This window comes from Amblyomma mixtum, chromosome 1 (assembly GCF_055824585.1).
Source record: "Amblyomma mixtum isolate Tamu chromosome 1, ASM5582458v1, whole genome shotgun sequence".
NCBI lineage: Eukaryota > Metazoa > Arthropoda > Arachnida > Ixodida > Ixodidae > Amblyomma > Amblyomma mixtum.
In genome coordinates this window covers 223,377,312-223,395,714 of record NC_143012.1, presented here as the reverse complement: position 1 = coordinate 223,395,714, position 18,403 = coordinate 223,377,312, and the positions used below count along the sequence as shown (strand labels likewise).

Below are 18,403 nucleotides of genomic sequence, written 5' to 3'. Positions count from 1 at the left end.
CAACAGTTTTTCCAATCAATGTGTATGATGAGTGTGCACCGAGAGCGTGTAATGAAGCACAGAAGTGAATTTATCACACGTGTAATTACGCAATTCGCCCAGAAAAATCCGAGGCGCCTACAGTTGCTGTTCAAGGAAGACTGACTGAGTGACTGTAGTTGCGTGTTTGCGAACATATTGTGCTGTGTGCTGGTCATCAATCCGGGTGAGTCGAGAACCCGTATGCAGGAAGACTGAGCACTCTTCTCCACGAAGTGATATAGCATCTTTTTGCATTTTTTATTAATTTTAGTTGTTTCTTCGTTGATAAACTCCAATGTACCTCTCCTAGCCGCGCTTTAATTTGCTGTTTGTAATTTTTCTTTCATGTGTGCATTTTGTTTAACTTTTATTTATATATAAATAAATAAATTTACTCCGCAAATAGCGCCTTTTTGCTACGAACATACCCCCCCGGGGCACCAACGGCCCCCCCCCCCTGCAAAAAATTCTGCGGACGCCCTTGAGTATACAGATAATGTTCACACACAGTACAGCGCATATGAAGTCTACAATAACAGGACCATGAGGCGTAATGTCCGCTTGTGCCAGCACAACAGTAGCCAACCAGATAATGTCGGTTAACCATCCCATCTTTCCTTTCACTGTTTTCTAACTCTCTCTACCGTAGATTATACAACAGAAAACTGCACAAACTCTCTGAGCAAAGGTTTCATGACCTTAGTCAATAGGATGAGCTGTTTGTCCGGAAGGTTTTGCTATAAGCGCGATGTGAAGGTTTATTGTGCTCTTCAAGTGGATCGTTAAATCCAGTGACAACTGTATGACTATTTCAGCGCAAGTAAAGATCCATATTCATTAAAATTCTTTTTAAAGTGCAACTCTAGGAGCTTTACAAGGTTAAAAGAATTTTACAAAACTTCTCTGTCCTTTTCCAAAACTTTTCATTTACATCCAATCTGGCAACCATAGGGTGTTTCTTGCTGTGCAAATCAATTTTAAATTTTGCCTTTTTCATGGTGCCAAATTAGGCAATGTTTATTGCTTTGCACATATAATATTCCTTACTGCGTAAATTTTTATTTTCGTCAAAAAGTATGTGAGCTCCACATAGGAAGGAAGGACACAAGCCGACATACTGTGGGGTTGTGATATGTTTACATAATATTGTCCTGTATCATAGATAAAACACCATGCAGTCTGACGTACTCTTTGTGAACATCTAGAACTGCATTTAAATGGCCGTAAATAACAAAATTTACAATTTTAAATGACATAACGGCAATTTCATTAAAAATAATAATTTTTTTAGGGCTCCAGTTATAGCAACTCCTTAAAAGTTAAGATTTTAACACTTGTACCTCTACACCACTGGCATTTGTTGCAATATGGCATCTCAATGCAAAATCTCGATGCAAGTGGGGTTTCCTTAAACTGAGTGCCATTGCTCGGCTAAGCCAAAACGTTAATCCGAGACCAAGAGGGTACAAAAGGGTGGAATTGCTAGAAAAAAAGGTTTGGTTTGGTTTGGTTTGGTTTATGGGGTTTAATGTCCCAAAGCAGCTTAGGCTATGAGAGGCGCCGTAGTGGAGGGCTCCGGAAATTTCGACCACCTGGGGTTCTTTAACGTGCACTGACATTGCACAGTACACGGGCCTCTAGAATTTCTCCTCCAAAGAAATTTAACCGCCGCAGCCGGGATCGAACCCGCGTCTTTCGGGTCAGCAGCCGAGCACCATAACCGCTGAGCCACCGCGGCGGCGCTAGAAAAAAAGGTAAATTGTCTATTTGTCTGAGTGGTAATCATAGCCGACAGTGGCACTAATGGGGCCATACTCCTTGGGTCCTGGTTGAGTGCTTCCATTTAGGGCTCCGTCGTGTAGCTCACATCCTATCATCTGGTACTCTTGTTCAGAATGATCTCGAAATGCGCTGACACAGATAGACTTGATGTCCTGCTGCACCCTGCTTTTTCTGGACAAATTTTCATTGTATTTTTTTTTTGTTCATCCTTGTCATTGCTCTGAAATGGTTATGGATGCTCCGTCATTGCTTTAGATGAATGTAATTTCTCTTGAATTTTGTTGAAGATTTTCTTCTCATTTTACGAGCTGCTTTCTGAACTTTAGCCCGTGCTACTTTAGGAGCAGCCCAATTATAAGCTTTCTGTCGTCCTTTATACATCATTTCTATCTTCATCTTCCTTGCCTTTTTTTGTTCCTCTCACACTCCCAAAAGCATGCACCTCATCACATATAATATGACATGCGGTAATGGGACATACAAGTGTCAGGAAAATGCGATTCTCTTTTTGGTACTGCAATGTCCACGGTAATAATATTTAACTACACCAGTGGCTTACCGCAGCGACCTCATTTGAAATGTGACAATAGATCAAAGCGTTTTCGTGCTGAAAAACTAAAACTTTAAGGCAAGTATGCATACCTCGTCTGAAGGAAGCTTCTTCCTGATCGGGTGATCGTACTCCTTTTCATGCCACATCGACCTCCCAACAGAACCAAGAGCGCCCACTGAAAGTACAACCAAACATTCAGATGTAATTTCCCAGAGAGCACAAGTTTCTGGCCGTATACTGTACATTCCAAAATGTATTACGCACTCAGGACAACGCAAATTCCAGAGCCACATGTGATGAAAGTCCTCACGATGACGATCACTTTCCCGTTGAAGTTTGGGTACATCCAGTACGTGATGACTGTCTGCATTATCTGTAAAATGGAAGCATTTCCATATCGTGTGAAAGGAGATAAAAAGACGAAGTGTGCATTTTAAGAATCCTCGAGCAACAAAAAAAAAAAAACAGCTTTTGGCAAGACTGGCTGAGTTGTAGCGGAATCTCACACACTCTAAACATGAACACACCTATATCGGAGCATAAATGAATTATGCTGTCTTTTAGTGCACTTCCTTTTATAAAAGGGAGTGTGCTAGGGAACAGCTTACCACCTTTTTACTCTTTTCTGTTTAGAGTGCGAGAAAAGAACGAGCAAGACCTGCACGGCTTATCTCGTCACCAAGGGTAGCTGTCTCATGAAATACTTTGCACAATCAGTTAAAAAAAAAAAGCAATACGATTCATCTTCAGCCCATACGATCGCAACTTTTCACCTTCTTCCCAATTGCACAGTTTATCTTTGCAAACATTAAAACATAGGCGCATACGTGAACGCATCATTATGCTGCACCAGATCGTTCACCCGTCATCTGGTATTCAGGCACCTTTCACATTTGTGTCCTCAAGCGCACGTGCAACCCGACGGAACCACCCATTAAACATTGTTCCTTTCAAACCACATATAGATTGCTTTGAATTTTCTTTTTTTTCTCTAACTGTTGAAATTTGGAATCGATTGGACGGCTCACTTCACTTATTGCCAAGTGAAGAGTTCATTGTTCAGTTGCCTGATAATTTGACCTGTTGGTCTGTTTTTAATGCTTCTATGTTATCTATTTCTATGCTACCCACGTTATTTGTTTTTACTAATGTATGTACCCACTCCAGCTATGTCTCTCCTCCGAGACAGCAGTATTTCTAAATTTAAATAAATAAATAAAATAAAGGGCCCGTTTGGCGCAACCACACCTCTGGCGCAACGTAGAATGGATCACGGATGGTGCCAGTCGCATTTCTTCAGTTCTTCTCAGCCAGGTCGTATACCTGGTGCTTCAAAGATGCTGGCCATTAATTTTTAAAAATAGGGTTTCTGAGGCAAAGGGAAGCGTTTTGCAGCATAGTAATAGCAGTGTTGGTGGAGGTCAAAAACTAGGCAAATCATGTCAACTATTAAAGGGTTCAATAGCTAAGTTTTTAACTATTGTTGATAGGCACCTGGCTGCAATTAGAGGTTTGTAGCCAGCCACAGTGGCTGTGGAGAAAGCAAGAGTAGCACGGTGCAGCAGAAAGTTAAGGGGGTGGATGAGATTAAGAATTTTGCGAGGATACGGTAGCCGCAGCTGGCAAAGGACAGGGTTAATTGGAGAGACATGGGAGAGGCTTTTGCACTGCAGTGGGTGTAGTCAGGCTGATTATGATGATGATGGTGGTGCTGTTGCTCGACTAATTTGGGCCATTTCTTGCGCCATTCGAAAACCACTTGATTGCGGGAGGGCGCAAAGCTATGCCAAGCAAATCGCGACACCCCGTGACGCATGTGCATACTGCGTACCGTGTTACCGGTACCGGAGTACCGGGAGCCCGCGCGCAGCCAATGCGCATGCGCGAATCATTCTGACGGCCCCAGATGGCGCCAGGTACCCGGCAGCTGCGCGCGCGCCAGCAGCATCGGGACCAATCAGCGCGCGCTCACCGCCGGTGGGCGGGCTCCCGGTACTTCGGTAACGGTAACGGTAGTACGGCACACGGTATGGTAAAGGTGTCTTGCCGGGTGCCTGGCGCCATCTGGCGCCGTCAGAATGATTCGCGCATGCGCACTGTCTGCGCGCGGGCTCCCGTGTACCGTGTACCGTGTGCCGTGTTACCGCTACCGTTACCGGAGTACCGGGAGCCCGCCCACCGGCGATTAGCACGCGCTGATTTGTTCCGACGCTGCGGGCGCGAGCACAACTGCCGTGTATGTGGCGCCATCCGGCGCCGTCAAGGCGATTTGCGCATGCGCATTGGCTGCGCGAAGATTCCCGGTACTCTGGTACCGATACCGGTAACACGGTTCACGGTATGCTAAAGGTGGCTAATCTCAACCCCGCCCGCGCTGCATCAGCGGACTGGCGAGGAGCGGGGAGCCCTGCAGCCCGGGCGGGGCTATGTCACGGGGTGTCGCGATTTTCCGCCCTCCCGCAAGCGCGCGGTTTTCGAATGGCGCGAGAAATGGCTCAAATTAGTCGGAGTCACAACGGCGAGGGTAATAGCATTTTGAAATTCTAAAAACAGAATGACTATTACTAACACCGGCTACAAATCTCTAATTGCAGCCAAATGCCTATCAGTAATAATTAAAAAGTAATTATTAGAAGTTTGATAGTCACTTTACTCGTTAACATGATTCGCCTGTTTTATAGAACTAACGCAGACTTGATTCCGGGTGTATGGAAGCCTTTTCGTTTGACTCTCGGAACATCGATCGGCTACTGAAGAAGAGAACATTCTTCAAAATGCCGAGCTGGCAACCCACCTTATCTTGTCTTCTTGTTGTAGTTACCAAACCATTTTTTTTTAAGTTATTGTGATATTATGAAGTGTTACTGCGATGTGCCTCACGTCGAGCTTGGCGCGCTCGGGCCTCGGAATTCGGCCCATGCAGTGTTCTCGTAATGTCTTATACATGACTACAAAAGAAAATTTTGCATAATCTACACCACCACAGGATAAACTGTGAGTGCACTCGGATGCTTTAGAAAGCATGTTCATTCCGTCGTGATCGTCACACCGACCTCGTTCAAGAATGAGGAAAAAAAACACATGCCATATTCACAATCCTGATTGTTTGTCGAAACCAATATATTGCAACGTAATTACAAGCTTGAAATTCGAATTCTTTAGGCTTACCCAAAGTGCTCATCATGCCAGGAAAAATGGCAGTAAAAAAAAAATTTGCACTCCGCTTCCAACTTCTTCATTGACAATTGATGATACGATGCAATTTAATTGGCTCTAAACAAAGCAATCTACGCCATTTAATCACACACAAAAGCACGCAATATCAGGTTTACCGAATAAGTTTAGAGTTGTTTTTTTGCCCGTAATAAACAATTTAATTGAAGAGTGCAAAGACTTACCTGGTAGCCAAACAAGCCGAAAAAGAGAACATTCGCCGCCACGGAGTGAACTGTTGGAATGCTTGCCACCTATGGAGAGAGAGAGAGAGAGAGTAATTAAATTAGCTTCTGACAGCATGTATGCCCGGGTGAACAAGCACAATAAAAACTACCGTATTGCTGAGGCCTTCAACAAAAAGTAAAAGCTTAGGCTTTCTGCTGTCCCTTTCCACACGTGAAACAATACATTTTCGAGTTTTCTTAACCAATGTCACTCGACAACACAGTCGTCATAGGATTTCTGCTGGCTGCTATCCACCACGTCTAATACCCGTGCCACACGCTCACAAGAAATGGCAGTAAATGCTTAAGGCCTTAAGTTTGTTAATGCCATTATTTTCGGAGTTGGTGCTACACGTCCACATTTAATGCCATTATCGAAAGTGACGATGACGATAACGCTTGCAAGGTAGTTAAAAGCTTCATCTGAATATAAACATTGCTAATGAGCACAATATATGGGAAATGTTGTTCAAATGTAATATAAAATCGATTTTTCAGAAAATACGGCATTTCCTTCTTTACAAGTAGAAAAAGTAGCCATAGACTCGCATGTCAGCACCCAAGTCGAGAGTACCTGTCAATAAGGCTGATAAAAATGGCGCTCTTCGCATCGAAAATGCAGTATAGTTGCCTCATCTGACTGAAAGTTAAGAATTAACTATTTCCTACTGGTTAGGAAGTTGCTAACAAAGCTGCATGCTTTTCTGCGTGTGGAATGGGAACGAGAGTAGGCATTGCACGGGCGAATGAGTTGTGGCGAACTCAGTAGGTCGCGAATGGCAGTAAGGCTAATGCCATTAAATTTGTGCGTGTGGCACCGCACGAATGCCATTAAAACTTAAGGCAGTAAGCACTTAATGGCAATAAATCTGTCCGTGTGGCACGGGTATAAGATTCCACAAGAACAGCCAAAGCGCTTTTCGTCCGTTTTAATTGAAGTAAAATGTTTTCACACCCTTTCTAGTTAAAAGGACGTCTGCTGGCATTTTCTACGGGCTCTCCGACAATGGAACACATCAACAGGACGAAATATAAAGTCATCAGGGCATGCTTGTAAAGCATTTTTAGTGCGAAAGTACTATTTCACGGGGTCAAGCCCAACCAAGAATCTTGTGGCGCTCCTAATCTTGAGGATGCAGTAATAACAAATATTGCCGCGACTAGGTTTCGGACCCGCGGCGGCGTGAACGGATCAGCTTCGCTGGCCACTGCACGAGAGCCCTATGGGCTATCGCCGCATCCGATCTCGCCTCGCGTTCTTCTTCTTCTTCACCATATGAAAATGGCACATACCCACGCGGGGGGATTGGCCAAGGTACGGTGGTGAATGCCAAGGGAAAAAAAAAGCGGAAAAAAAAGCTAAGTAAAATAGTAGAATGTTTGAAATTAGAAAATATGTATGAATTGTTAAAAATCTTTAATGAATAAACAAATTAGATATTTCAGGGGAAAAAAAAAACAAAATACGCTTTTTGGACATTCGGTGGAATTTTATATGGATTTAACAGGGTAAGCGACCAGTTGCAATGATGTAATCATGAAGGTAGCCGCAATTAGTACTTAACGGGAATCTCGTGGCGCACGCACCAAACGAGAGCAGAACGGGTAGAGTCAAAGGGAGTCCATGCTGTTCTCATCATGGAGGAAAAAAAACTGAGGAGGGAGCGGCCGGCGACAACCTTGAAGCCTAGTCTTAACAAGTAAAGATATAGTAAAAAAAAAAAGAGAGTGTGTCCCCCCCCGTGATCACACCACGTTATAGCGTGCGGTAAAATCTAGCCTTGCTGCGCACGCGCACGCGCAGATTAGCGCGGCAGACTGACTGTAGATCAAGCTCCTTGCTGTAGACGCACGCGCCGCGGGTCGCACATACGCGCGCACTAAAACACACCAGAACCAAAACATAAAGGACAGACTCGGAGAGCGAAAAACTGAGGGAGAAAACGGCTTCGTAAACACTCGGCTTGCGAACGCTGGTCGCGTGACGTCACGCTCCCTCCTCAGTTTTTTATGCGAAGCATACTAGCCGCACAACGGAGCTCTTCCTTGCTGCGCCGCGCGCGGCCGCGTAGCTACCACTTGACCTACATCGGCGCACCACGTGATATGACATCACAACAGCTGTGAAAGCTGGGGCTCAAATCGTGCGCTCGCTTGCGGACGCGCAGCGAGCTCCGCCGGCGGCCTTATGCTTCGCATCCTAGGCTTAACCATAAGCTAAGCCAGGCCATTTTTTTCCTCCATGGTTCTCATGCTGTGCACATCGTCTTCTTCATCAACTGCCATCTGCGGCGCGAAGAGATCAGAGCTCAACCCGAGTTTCATATCTACGCCAGACGTGCCGCTGACCCAGCAAAGCAAAATCATGAGTCAACGAGACTGAACACATGCTTTCGCGCGTCTTCTCGGGTTAACTAGAAGTTAAAACCCTAACACTTTTTCAACTCCGTGTTCCGGAAGGTCTCAAATAAACGTTTCGGTGAACAGAAAAGGATAAATTTTACCGGAAATGACGCCACCGTAGCCATTCCCAGAAAGGAAACGAGGGCGACGATGCTGGCCGCTCCATTCATGGCGTCTATCTTTTTACTGCAGCTCGCATTGAACGAGCGGACCGTCTGGAAGCGCACTAAGACGGTCTTGAGCCCTGGAAGAGAACAAGGAAGCTTGATTTGAAGCTGCGGTCGCTGTTCTTCATTTTTTTATTTGTTCATTTCTTGGTGAAGCACTGCATGTCCACGCAGGAGAGAAAATATAAGTAAATAAAGACAAGTGAACGTGTGTACACAGGGAATAGATAAATCAGTCAGCATATCAGTACGTCACAGATATGGATAGTAAAAAAAGAAACAAATACAATACGACTACAGTAATGGAGATGAAAAAATGATGTTCGTGGCGCACGAAAACTATGAAGAGAATAAACGCTGCGCTGCGGCCATAATGCAAGAGCCACATGCATTTGGCAAACGACAAAGAATCAGAGGGATAAAAAAAAAACTGATGAAAAAAACTTTCATAAAAAAAACTGATAAAAAAAACTGAAGTCGCTCACCAAACGTGGCGGCCACAAAGAGGCAGAGTGAGAAGAAACCGCTCTGCGGTGGGTCGGTGCCAGCTTCGCTGTAACAGAGAGCCGATATATGAGCTTTGATGATGACGATTTTTTTTTTGTCCAGAGAGCGCCATGGCACAAGACGTTAGGGAGTTTTAGAAAAGAGGAACGATATCTATTAGGGGGAAAGGGAAAAAAATGGGGACCCAGCGCGCATGCGCAGGACGATTACTCGAGGGGCGTTTGGCGCATGCGCACCGGGCCCCTATTTTCCCTTTTCCCCTGCTCGATGGGGTTCCCTATTCTAAACTCCCTATATTTGTCTACACAAGGTGGGGTCTAAGGCCCATTTTCCTAGCATGTCACCCCAGATGAGCCGAGCACCAGGTCAGGGTAAACCCTGTACCTGTTGTCACCGGACGGTACCCGGTGGGATTGGGGATCGAAACCCGCACCACACGCATGCACGAAATGAAATGAGCTTTGATTGTCCCGAAAACCGCACGTCTTTAATATGGTGCGCTAAACAGAGGCAAAGGGCACAAAAGAAAATTGGAGGGGGCACTTAAGCCCCGCCTTAAGGGTATAGCGCGATAACAATGAAGCTGAAGTTTATTTCTCGCTCTTAGTGGTACAGGTATCACTGGGAGAGAGACGACGCAGGTAAAAAAAGCTGCTTGAACGTAGCCTGAGAGGCACCCTACGCCCACATTGCCGAGGCAACGTATTGCTTCAGTTGTTCACAAGACAGGGGTTGGTTGGCTGGTTTATGGGGTTTAACGTCCAAAAGCGACTAAGGCTATGAGAGACGCCGTAGTGGAGGGCTCCTCAGCTACAGGTGAGGCAGTCGAAAAAAAATTAAAGTATCAACATGAATGAAATATTTACAGCGGCATTTCAACATTCAGCATCACAATCACAACATAAAGCGGTTTAAATACTCAAAAACATAATCATTACATCATTCAAGTGTACAACATAAGCAGAATAACCCGTGTTATAGTTTTATTCCCAGTTCAGAGCAATAAAAATTGTAATAATGCCCGATTTTTTTGCAGAACAGGAGCCTTAACACTATCTCTTCAGTGACGTGGTCGATAAGAAAGATATTGGAATAGCACAGCATCAGCTCTATTATACCGGCTTATGTTTTTTGCGTCCTTATCGCTAACGCATTAAGAACGCGAACAGCGTGGGCAGTGATAGTAAAGCTGTTGCGGTGCTATTCCATTCTCTTTCTTACCGACCCTCGTCACTGACTCAAGCGCCAAAAACGCTCATTATACTATGCTGCAGGTAAGCATAAAATAATAACGAGTGGTCAAGACAAGCTGCCTGTGACACATCGCCATCCAAACGTGCACTGGTGAACATAAAACTCCCTGCCAGAGCTTAATGACAAAACTTGCATCAGAGGCTGCGGACACAAAAATAATGACTGGGAAAAGACGTATCTGGCGCCCGACAACACTTCAAAAGGCATACTGTCGCGCTCAGTGTGACTTGCAACGCTCAAGTGGTGGCCGCGGCGTCGTGCGAGGCCAACTTGCGCAGGGCGCCAACGTGCGACGCGCCGGCGAACAGAATTAGGGGATCCACCATCCCAAAAATGTCTGTCCCAGAAGCGCGGCACTCTAGCGATTGTGCGGCGTGCTGATGAGAAGGCATGGCGTGGGCAACGCGACCTTATTTCTCCTGGTCGTCTACTACTGCCGTTTCAAACTTTTGTCACTCACTGGGCACGTTTCTTTCGAATGTAAAACAAGCGCGAATAGAAGACTCCGACGCCGTGGTACGTTACCAAAAATTAGGAGTAACCTCCGGAGTAACCTCCGATTTCTCCTGGTCGTCTACTACTGCCGTTTCAAACTTTTGTCACTCACTGGGCACGTTTCTTTCGAATGTAAAACAAGCGCGAATAGAAGACCCTGACGCCGTGGTACGTTACCAAAAATTAGGAGTAACCTCCGTCATAAGAGTAGACGCGATAGCGCCTATCATTGCCAATCCACAATCGCATTACCGATAACTGTAATCGATTACAGGCCCAATTACCGATCACATTAGCGATTGCAAATTACCATCTAAGTTACACTGCACGACATACTGCGCCTCTACAAACCTATACACATATAAACCATTTCTTTCAGTACAACAAAGCACCATAACACCGCCTTTTCATTCCGCGCAATTTATGACGCCTAATTAGAATATTAATATTGCTTTATTTTTTAATTACTTTTAGACGCCTCAAACCCACGTTAATAAGTCATATACACCACAACGCGTTCACTAGGTGCCCCTCCAACACGCATGGACCAACGACGTAAGACAAATAAGATTATGAAAAAAAGAAAAAAAGACCACCGTGGCATACGTGCTGCGTGACCGTCTGGCACACAGAGGCTCTTGGTTCGAACCCCAATTCGAAATATTTTCTTTTTCTATAGGGACCGGGCAGCTGGACGGGTGGCGCCGCCTGCCGGCGCTTCCCTCGTCGCCGGAATGGACCGGCGCCAGACGGCGCAGTGTGTCGTTGGTTTCTGCGGAGTTTGTTTCGGTGCTCTTAATTTAGGTAGTGTTGCGCGTGAATATGTCCTGTAAAACGAAGTCCAAGCAGACGTGTTGTGTTGTTGGCTGCGCTAAAAGCTACGCAAACTCGTCGGACGCTTCTAAGCCGATTCATTTTCTCCCCATTTCGGCACCGCATTTTGCATGCACACTTAAATATAATATATCTCGTTTGCTTGCGAAACGCTGACTGATTAAAATGCAAGCTGCGCTTTCCTATTTGCCTGCAATAAAAAGTTGCAAGTATCAGCACGCTAGGTCCTCAAAAGCTCAGCTCTCGAGGAAGTCATAATATGAGCAGCGAAAATCTCAAAACTTTGCAAACAAAAATCACGATCGCACCATTCGGTTGTGAAACGGAAAACTCCTTTGGAAGCTAGCAACGGATCTCCACGCACTATGAATACGAAAGCATTTTTTGTATCATGAGTGGCGTGTACGGGACCCGTCATCTGAGCGTGTCGGCAGTGTGTGTCATCAGAGTGTGTCCGCACGAACTGCCAATCATCCATTATCGGATCAATTAATAAAATAGTTGGTGAAATGTTTAGGGGAATCCCCCAAAGTGGAGTAGATTTGTATTAAGGGAGTAATTACTCTTTGGCATCCACCCGACCCGAATAATTAGGTCACTGAGATGATTAATTAGAATGGTAAATAATTAGCATGGCGAATTAATTGATTGAATATTTCCGTTACTTAACAAATTAAGCTGTAGTTTAATGGAACATGTGAATTGGTTAATTATATAATTAAATACAAAAATAAGCTGCATTACACTCAGTTATGTCACCAAACAGTTTAATTAACTGGGTAATTAAATTATTGCCTGAATTAATTAGTCCAATTAGTTAATTACTTGTTACATTGATCGGGAATTTATTCGAACTGGTGACTTAATAATGAATTAGTTTATTAATTATAGAAACTACCAATCATTTAGTACTCTGGTGTGCTTACTACTAGACGCTCTAGCTGCAGGACCCACGTATTCGGATGCGATAGAACCGAAGTGAGAGCGAAAACACGACGTAGAAATGGAAAAGGCTTAAAACAACGAACACGCAGCAACGTAATCGGCGGCAGTAAGAGATATGCTTTCGCATTGCTACACCTAAGCAGACTTGAGTGCACCCTTGGAAGTTTTGTTCAAGGAACAGCAAGAGAATTTTGGCACCACGCTTCTCTGATCCAAAGCCATAAAGCATTGCATTTTCGCACGAAACAATCGTTTACTGTCAAGCGGTGTTTATTCTAGAAACGCCTTCCGGTGGCCGTTGTGAACACCCTCGTATTACCGTGAAACTCCCCTCGATTCATGGGCGTCCGGAGGGGGGGGCAAGGGGGGGCGGCTGCACCGCTGCACCCCCCTGGAAAATCACTCACTCTAACCGTGAGTGATGGCCGCACACCAGGGGCGGCGGTGCGCTCAGCAAAAAGAGTAAAAGCGGCCCCGCTTCCAGCTTTGGGTCACATCTGCGAAGTGCCGCGTTCGGGGACGCGTCGTTGCAGACATACAGCGGCACCGGCGAGCATGTGTTTCGAGGCGTCTTGAGATGGGTGCCTGTTTCTTTGATCTCTAGAGAGATAGCCACACGGAGGCAGACAGTGCACAATCCGGCCACCGATGAATTCTTCAGGAGGGAGGGACAAATCAGCCGTGTCCACCCCCGCTTTGTCGGGCTGCTCAAGGGCAAGCAGGCGATGAGTTGGCGCCGCCGCCGCTCGCTGTCTCCTCCGATCCACGGGAGAGCGCAGTTCGGTAGAAGCGCCGCTTTCAGAATCTTCGGCAAAGGGGATTAGCAGTTGCTTTTGTTCACGGCGACGCAGTCTCCAGAGGCGCCCCCACACCAGCGTTCCTTGCATCTTCTCCGGAAGCCAGCGCCTTTGGTCAAGGCAGCCCGATGGCGCCTGCCTGGCTCGCCTGGCTCGCCTGTCACCTCTGGCTGGGCCTCAAATCCCAACAGCGCCCATGTACTGTGCGATGTCAGTGCATGGTAAAGAGACCCAGGTGGTCGACATTATCCGGAACTCTGTACTACTCCGTCCCTCATAGCCTGAGTCGTTTTGGGGCTCTGAACCCCATAAAAACACACAAAACAAATTTTCCGACCGGAGTGGCGAGTGTCCCTTCCCCTCGGAAGTCGCGAGGCGTTCCTTTCACCCCCAAAGTGCTATTAGGAACGACGACAACAAGTCTCGCCGGGTGGCCGCCAGCACGCCTGTTTCTACTGTGTATGGCTGCTAGCGACTTGAGGGTGATTGCTTTCGGGCCTGCCGCCATGGACCACAAGCACCGAGAGGACCCAGGTGCCAGCTGACTTCAATTACGGAGTTTGCCCGGTTGGAGTGCAGGAACAAAACCAGACCCCCTTCATAAAGTGCCTGCACGTGTAGAACGCCGCCGCCGCCTCGGGGAGACGAACGTTATCTTCCCCATTTGCCGTGACCGTGCCAGGGAACAAAGGGCCTCGTCTCCGGTTGCTCTTTGGCGTGCCCAAGCACCGCGACAAGCTGGCGGGCCTCATCTCCGACCCAAGCACGAGGAACCACTTTCGGCGTTTTCGTGACCTCGCGTCTGGCCTCGAGCGGCGGGTGGCATTTGATGATCAACAGATGTCGGTGACCCGCAGAAACCTTCGGCTGGCCGGAGGCCATCACCTACCGCCGTCAACGCTACCTCGACGACAACCTTCTTTCCCTCAGACTCCACATGTGAAGGGGGCGTGACCATGAGTGCAGTGTCGTGTGTGTGCGCACAGGTGAAAGCTCTAGGCCCCTCCCACTCCGGCAAGGGCGTCCTCAACCTAGGGACTTTAGGGAACAAGAAGGATATAAAACTCGACAACGGATGCGGCAGAATCGTCTCACTTCTAACCACCAATGTAAAATGTAAATAAACCTATTCTCCTTTCGCCATCTACCTCTTCGCTCAGCGGCACTCCTGTCCTGAACCCTCAACTCCAACAGTGCGTATTCGGGGATACTGCGGCAAGTAGGCCCTTGCATGTGTGCGCGCCTCTGTGTTTGTGCTTCGGTATTTTTAGTGGCCGGTTGTCAACGAAGCTGAGAACAATCAAGACAGCGGACGAGAAAACGACGAGCGGCGAGTAGTGTGTGTGCAAATACTCGACTGTGCGGTTGCGCGAGCAAGATGGAGCGAGGTGTATGAAGCTGCGAGCGTGCATTTATCTTGTAAATAAGTTTTCGTTTTATATATAGTCATTTTTTGTTTTCAACGTACGCATTCAACCGTTTTTTCAATCAATGTGTATATATTTTTAACACTACCAACCCCGAAGAACTCCATAGCCAGCTTTGTCTCGCGCGGTTCCGAATGATGGACATTCGGCGCTTCTTCAAGCGTCAGCGGTTGTCTGACGAAGCGTTATCCAAATGCGCCCCTGCAGATTCTGGTGTGATATGTGACAACGGTGTAGCATTTGAACAGAGTGATGCAAGCTTTTATCACCGGACAGTAGCTGATGTCGTCGACTCCATGGAAGGGAATCTGTCAACAGTGAGTTCAGGTAATGCAGCAGGCCGAGATGATTCCATTTCTCCTTTCTTGGGATTTAAGTCCGGATTTGACCAGAGCGATGCAACCTTTCATCACCGGACAGTAGCCGACGTCGTCGTCTCCATGGAAGGAACTTCACCAGCGAGCTCCGGTCACGCAGTAAGCCGAGACGATTCCCTTTCTCCTTGCTTGGGATCGAAGTCCGGAGACAACATCAAGAAAACAAATAACTTGCCTCAAGAATATGACTTAGGAGAGTTTCTAGGCAAAGCTAAACTCACTGGCATACCGGACTTTTTGAAGTTACGTCTTCTTACTAAGCCATGGTCACCAAATGTTACATACGATTTTAAGAAGGATGTAACACCTGGAAAGAGGCCTTTTCGACATCAATGGCTGGGAGATTACGCCCCCTGGCTTGCGTACTCAGCGACAGCGAAAGGCGCTATTTGTCGTTTTTGCGTCATTTTTCCTCCACGTGTTCACCGGGGTACTCAAGGAAGTTTTATCGTGCGCGCTTTCAGTAACTACAGAAAAATGCACGAGGCGTGCAGGGATCACATAAAATCCCAATGGCACCAGGAGGCAATGACGGCCTCACAGAACTTTATGGATGTGATGAAAGGCAAGCAGCTACCCGTTGTAGAGCAGCTGAACAGAGCACTCCACGCGCAAGTTGAAAGGAACCGTGAGAAACTATTTCCAATAGTTTCCACCATTGTCTTTTGCGCGACGCATGACTTGCCAATTCGCGGCAAGCAGTCCGATAGTGGAGTCTTCAATGATCTGCTTGACTTTCGTGTAGAAGCTGGAGATACTCTACTTCAGGAGCACTTCGCTTCTTCTGCTGGCAATGCCAAGTACACTTCTGTCCGCGTCCAGAACGAGATCATCACAATCTGTGGCGACATCCTGAAAGAGCAGATAGTTACCGAAGCTAACAAAGCGTTTGCTTTTTCCGTTCTTGCTGACGAAACTGCAGATATTTCAGGAAAAGAGCAGATGTCTATAGGCGTTCGCTTTATTGACAAGGCGGGAGCCGAAGTGTGCGTTCGAGAGCAGTTTTTGGGATTTGTAGAGCTGGAGCAATTAAACTCCGCTTGCATCGCCGCGGCAATCTTGAAGTTTTTGACGAATGTCGGGCTGATTCTTTCGAACCTCGTTGTACAGGGGTACGATGGATGCTCTACAATGGCTGGAAAAGAAGCTGGAGTGAACAAAATTATACAAAACAGTTCCCGAAGGCACTATTTTTCCACTGTGCAAGTCACAAACTAAATCTCGTCATCAACGATCTGAACGACGTCTCTGAAATTCGAAACACAATTGGCATAATCAAACAAACCATAAACTTCTTCCGCGAGAGCGTACTCCGGAGAAAATTGGTGCCGAACATTCCGATGCTGTGTGAGACAAGATGGTCTGCAAAATATAAGTCTATTAGGATCTTCTCTCAGCATTACGTGGCCATAGTCGAAGCACTCGAGGAGCTCGCGTCCACGGAATCATGCTCGAACGCTGCAACTAGACAACGAGCTCACATCCTCTACTGCGCAACAACAAGCTCATCTTTCATCGTCTGCTTGCATATTGTAGCGAAGTACAGCGCTCGGCTCGAACCAGTTACGAACATTCTGCAAGGTGTATCCATGGACTTCCATTCTGTGCATGACCACATCACTGAGCTGCAACGTATTTTTCGCGGCCACCGGACGAACGCTGTAGAGGAGTTCTCTAACATCATGAATGCAGCAAGGGAGGCAGCCAATCACTTAAATGTGGTGATATCTGTGCCAAGACAAGTCTCTCGTCAGGCCCACCGAGACAACTACGGGATTCAGTCGCCGGAGGAATACTACCGTGTGGCAATATATGTGCCGTACTTGGACTCCCTCACTGCTTCTTTAGCTCGGCGCTTTTCTGAAAGCAATGAGAGGAGCTTCAAACTTCTCCAGCTGCATCCATCAAAAATGAAGCACTTGAGCCGTGTTGAGTTCGCTTTTCTCGCCGAAGAACTCCAGTGCTTTTACGGCATCGACAACTTCAAGGAAGAGGCCATCTCTTGGTACGAGATGTGGTGCAACAAAACTGGGGACCCATCAGAAATAACTTACTGCGAGCTTCTACATCAGGCCAAGACATTCTTCCCTGGTGTTGCAAAAGCCATTGAGGTGGCTCTGGCTTTGCCAGTTACTACCTGTACGGTCGAACGCTCCTTCAGTACAATGAGGAGAGTGAAAACGTGGCTACGCTCAACGATGACAAACGACAGACTGGACGGCCTTTGTATGATGAGTGTGCACCGAGAGCGTGTAATGAAGCACAGGAATGAATTTATCACCCGTGTCATCACGCAATTCGCCCAGAAAAATCCGAGGCGTCTACAGTTGCTGTTTACTGACTGACTGTCGTTGCGTGTTTGTGAACATATTGTGCTGTGTGCTGGTCATCAATCCGGGTGTGTCGAGAACCCGTATGCAGCAAGACTGAGCACTCTTCTCCACGAAGTGATAGTATCTTTTTGCATCTTTATTAATTTTAATTGTTTCTTCGTTGATAAACTCCAATGTATCTCTCCTAGCCACGCTTTAATTTGCTGTTTGTAATTTTTCTTTCATGTGTGTATTTTACTTATTTATTTTATTTATTTATAAATAAATAAATTTACTCCGCAAATAGTGCCTTTTTGCTACGAACATAACCCCCCCCTCCGGCGCCAACAGCCAATGGGCCCCCCCCCCCCCCCCCCCCCTGCAAAAAATTCTGCGGACGCCCTTGCCTCGATTCTGCCGTAAGCATAGAGTTTCTTACTATTACCTAGAGGGAAAGCTGGCGGCGCTGCACTTCAGCCACCATGGACGCTCAAAGCATCATGGGGCGGTGAGCTACTTGTTGCGGCACAGTCGTAATTTTTCGGGAATACGGAGTGGTACTACTAAGATGTTTCATTTCGAAAACGCTGTTCGTGTGTGCGCAGACGACTTTCGCGCGAACGCAGTGTGCAAAACTCATAGTAGTGAAAACGCGACGACACACGGCGCAAATGAAAGGTTTTACTTTTTTGAAATGCCATTAAAAACATCTTATAGTGTTTAAACAACAACATTTTTTTTGGAAACATATTTACTTTTAAAAGTGCGCCTGTTAATTACGAAATATTAGTTTTTATGGTGTTCTTTACTTGGCCAATAGGAGAGCGAGTCGTCTCTTATTTTGGGCAAAATTTGCACTTAAATGCTTTTCTGCTTGTTTGTTGCAATCATTAGACCAGATATTGAATGTTAGGACGTTTGTACTTATCAAACAGCTTTATTTTTCTATTATTTTTTGGCCAAAAGTTGCAGTTCCGCAACAAGTAGCTCACCGCCCCATGATGCTTTGAGCGCCCATGGTGGCTGAAGTGGTCTCGAGGGGTCGCCATGCAAACTCCCATAGACGGGCTGCCAGCTTTCCCTCTAGGT

The 18,403-nt window shown here is 46.5% G+C and overlaps 1 protein-coding gene across 1 annotated transcript in view; it reads right to left on the bottom strand.

Moving 5' to 3' along the window:
- The window catches only part of LOC149371037 (DNA damage-regulated autophagy modulator protein 1-like), a 35,853-nt gene that overhangs the window by 4,076 nt on the left and 13,374 nt on the right, over nucleotides 1-18,403 (bottom strand). The window contains exons 2-6 of the mRNA XM_089564353.1: nucleotides 8,852-8,919; nucleotides 8,301-8,443; nucleotides 5,755-5,823; nucleotides 2,621-2,729; nucleotides 2,446-2,531 (exon numbers count right to left, since the gene is read on the bottom strand). Coding sequence (XP_089420479.1) covers nucleotides 2,446-2,531; nucleotides 2,621-2,729; nucleotides 5,755-5,823; nucleotides 8,301-8,443; nucleotides 8,852-8,919 — 475 coding nt within the window. The remainder of the gene's footprint in view (nucleotides 1-2,445; nucleotides 2,532-2,620; nucleotides 2,730-5,754; nucleotides 5,824-8,300; nucleotides 8,444-8,851; nucleotides 8,920-18,403) is intronic.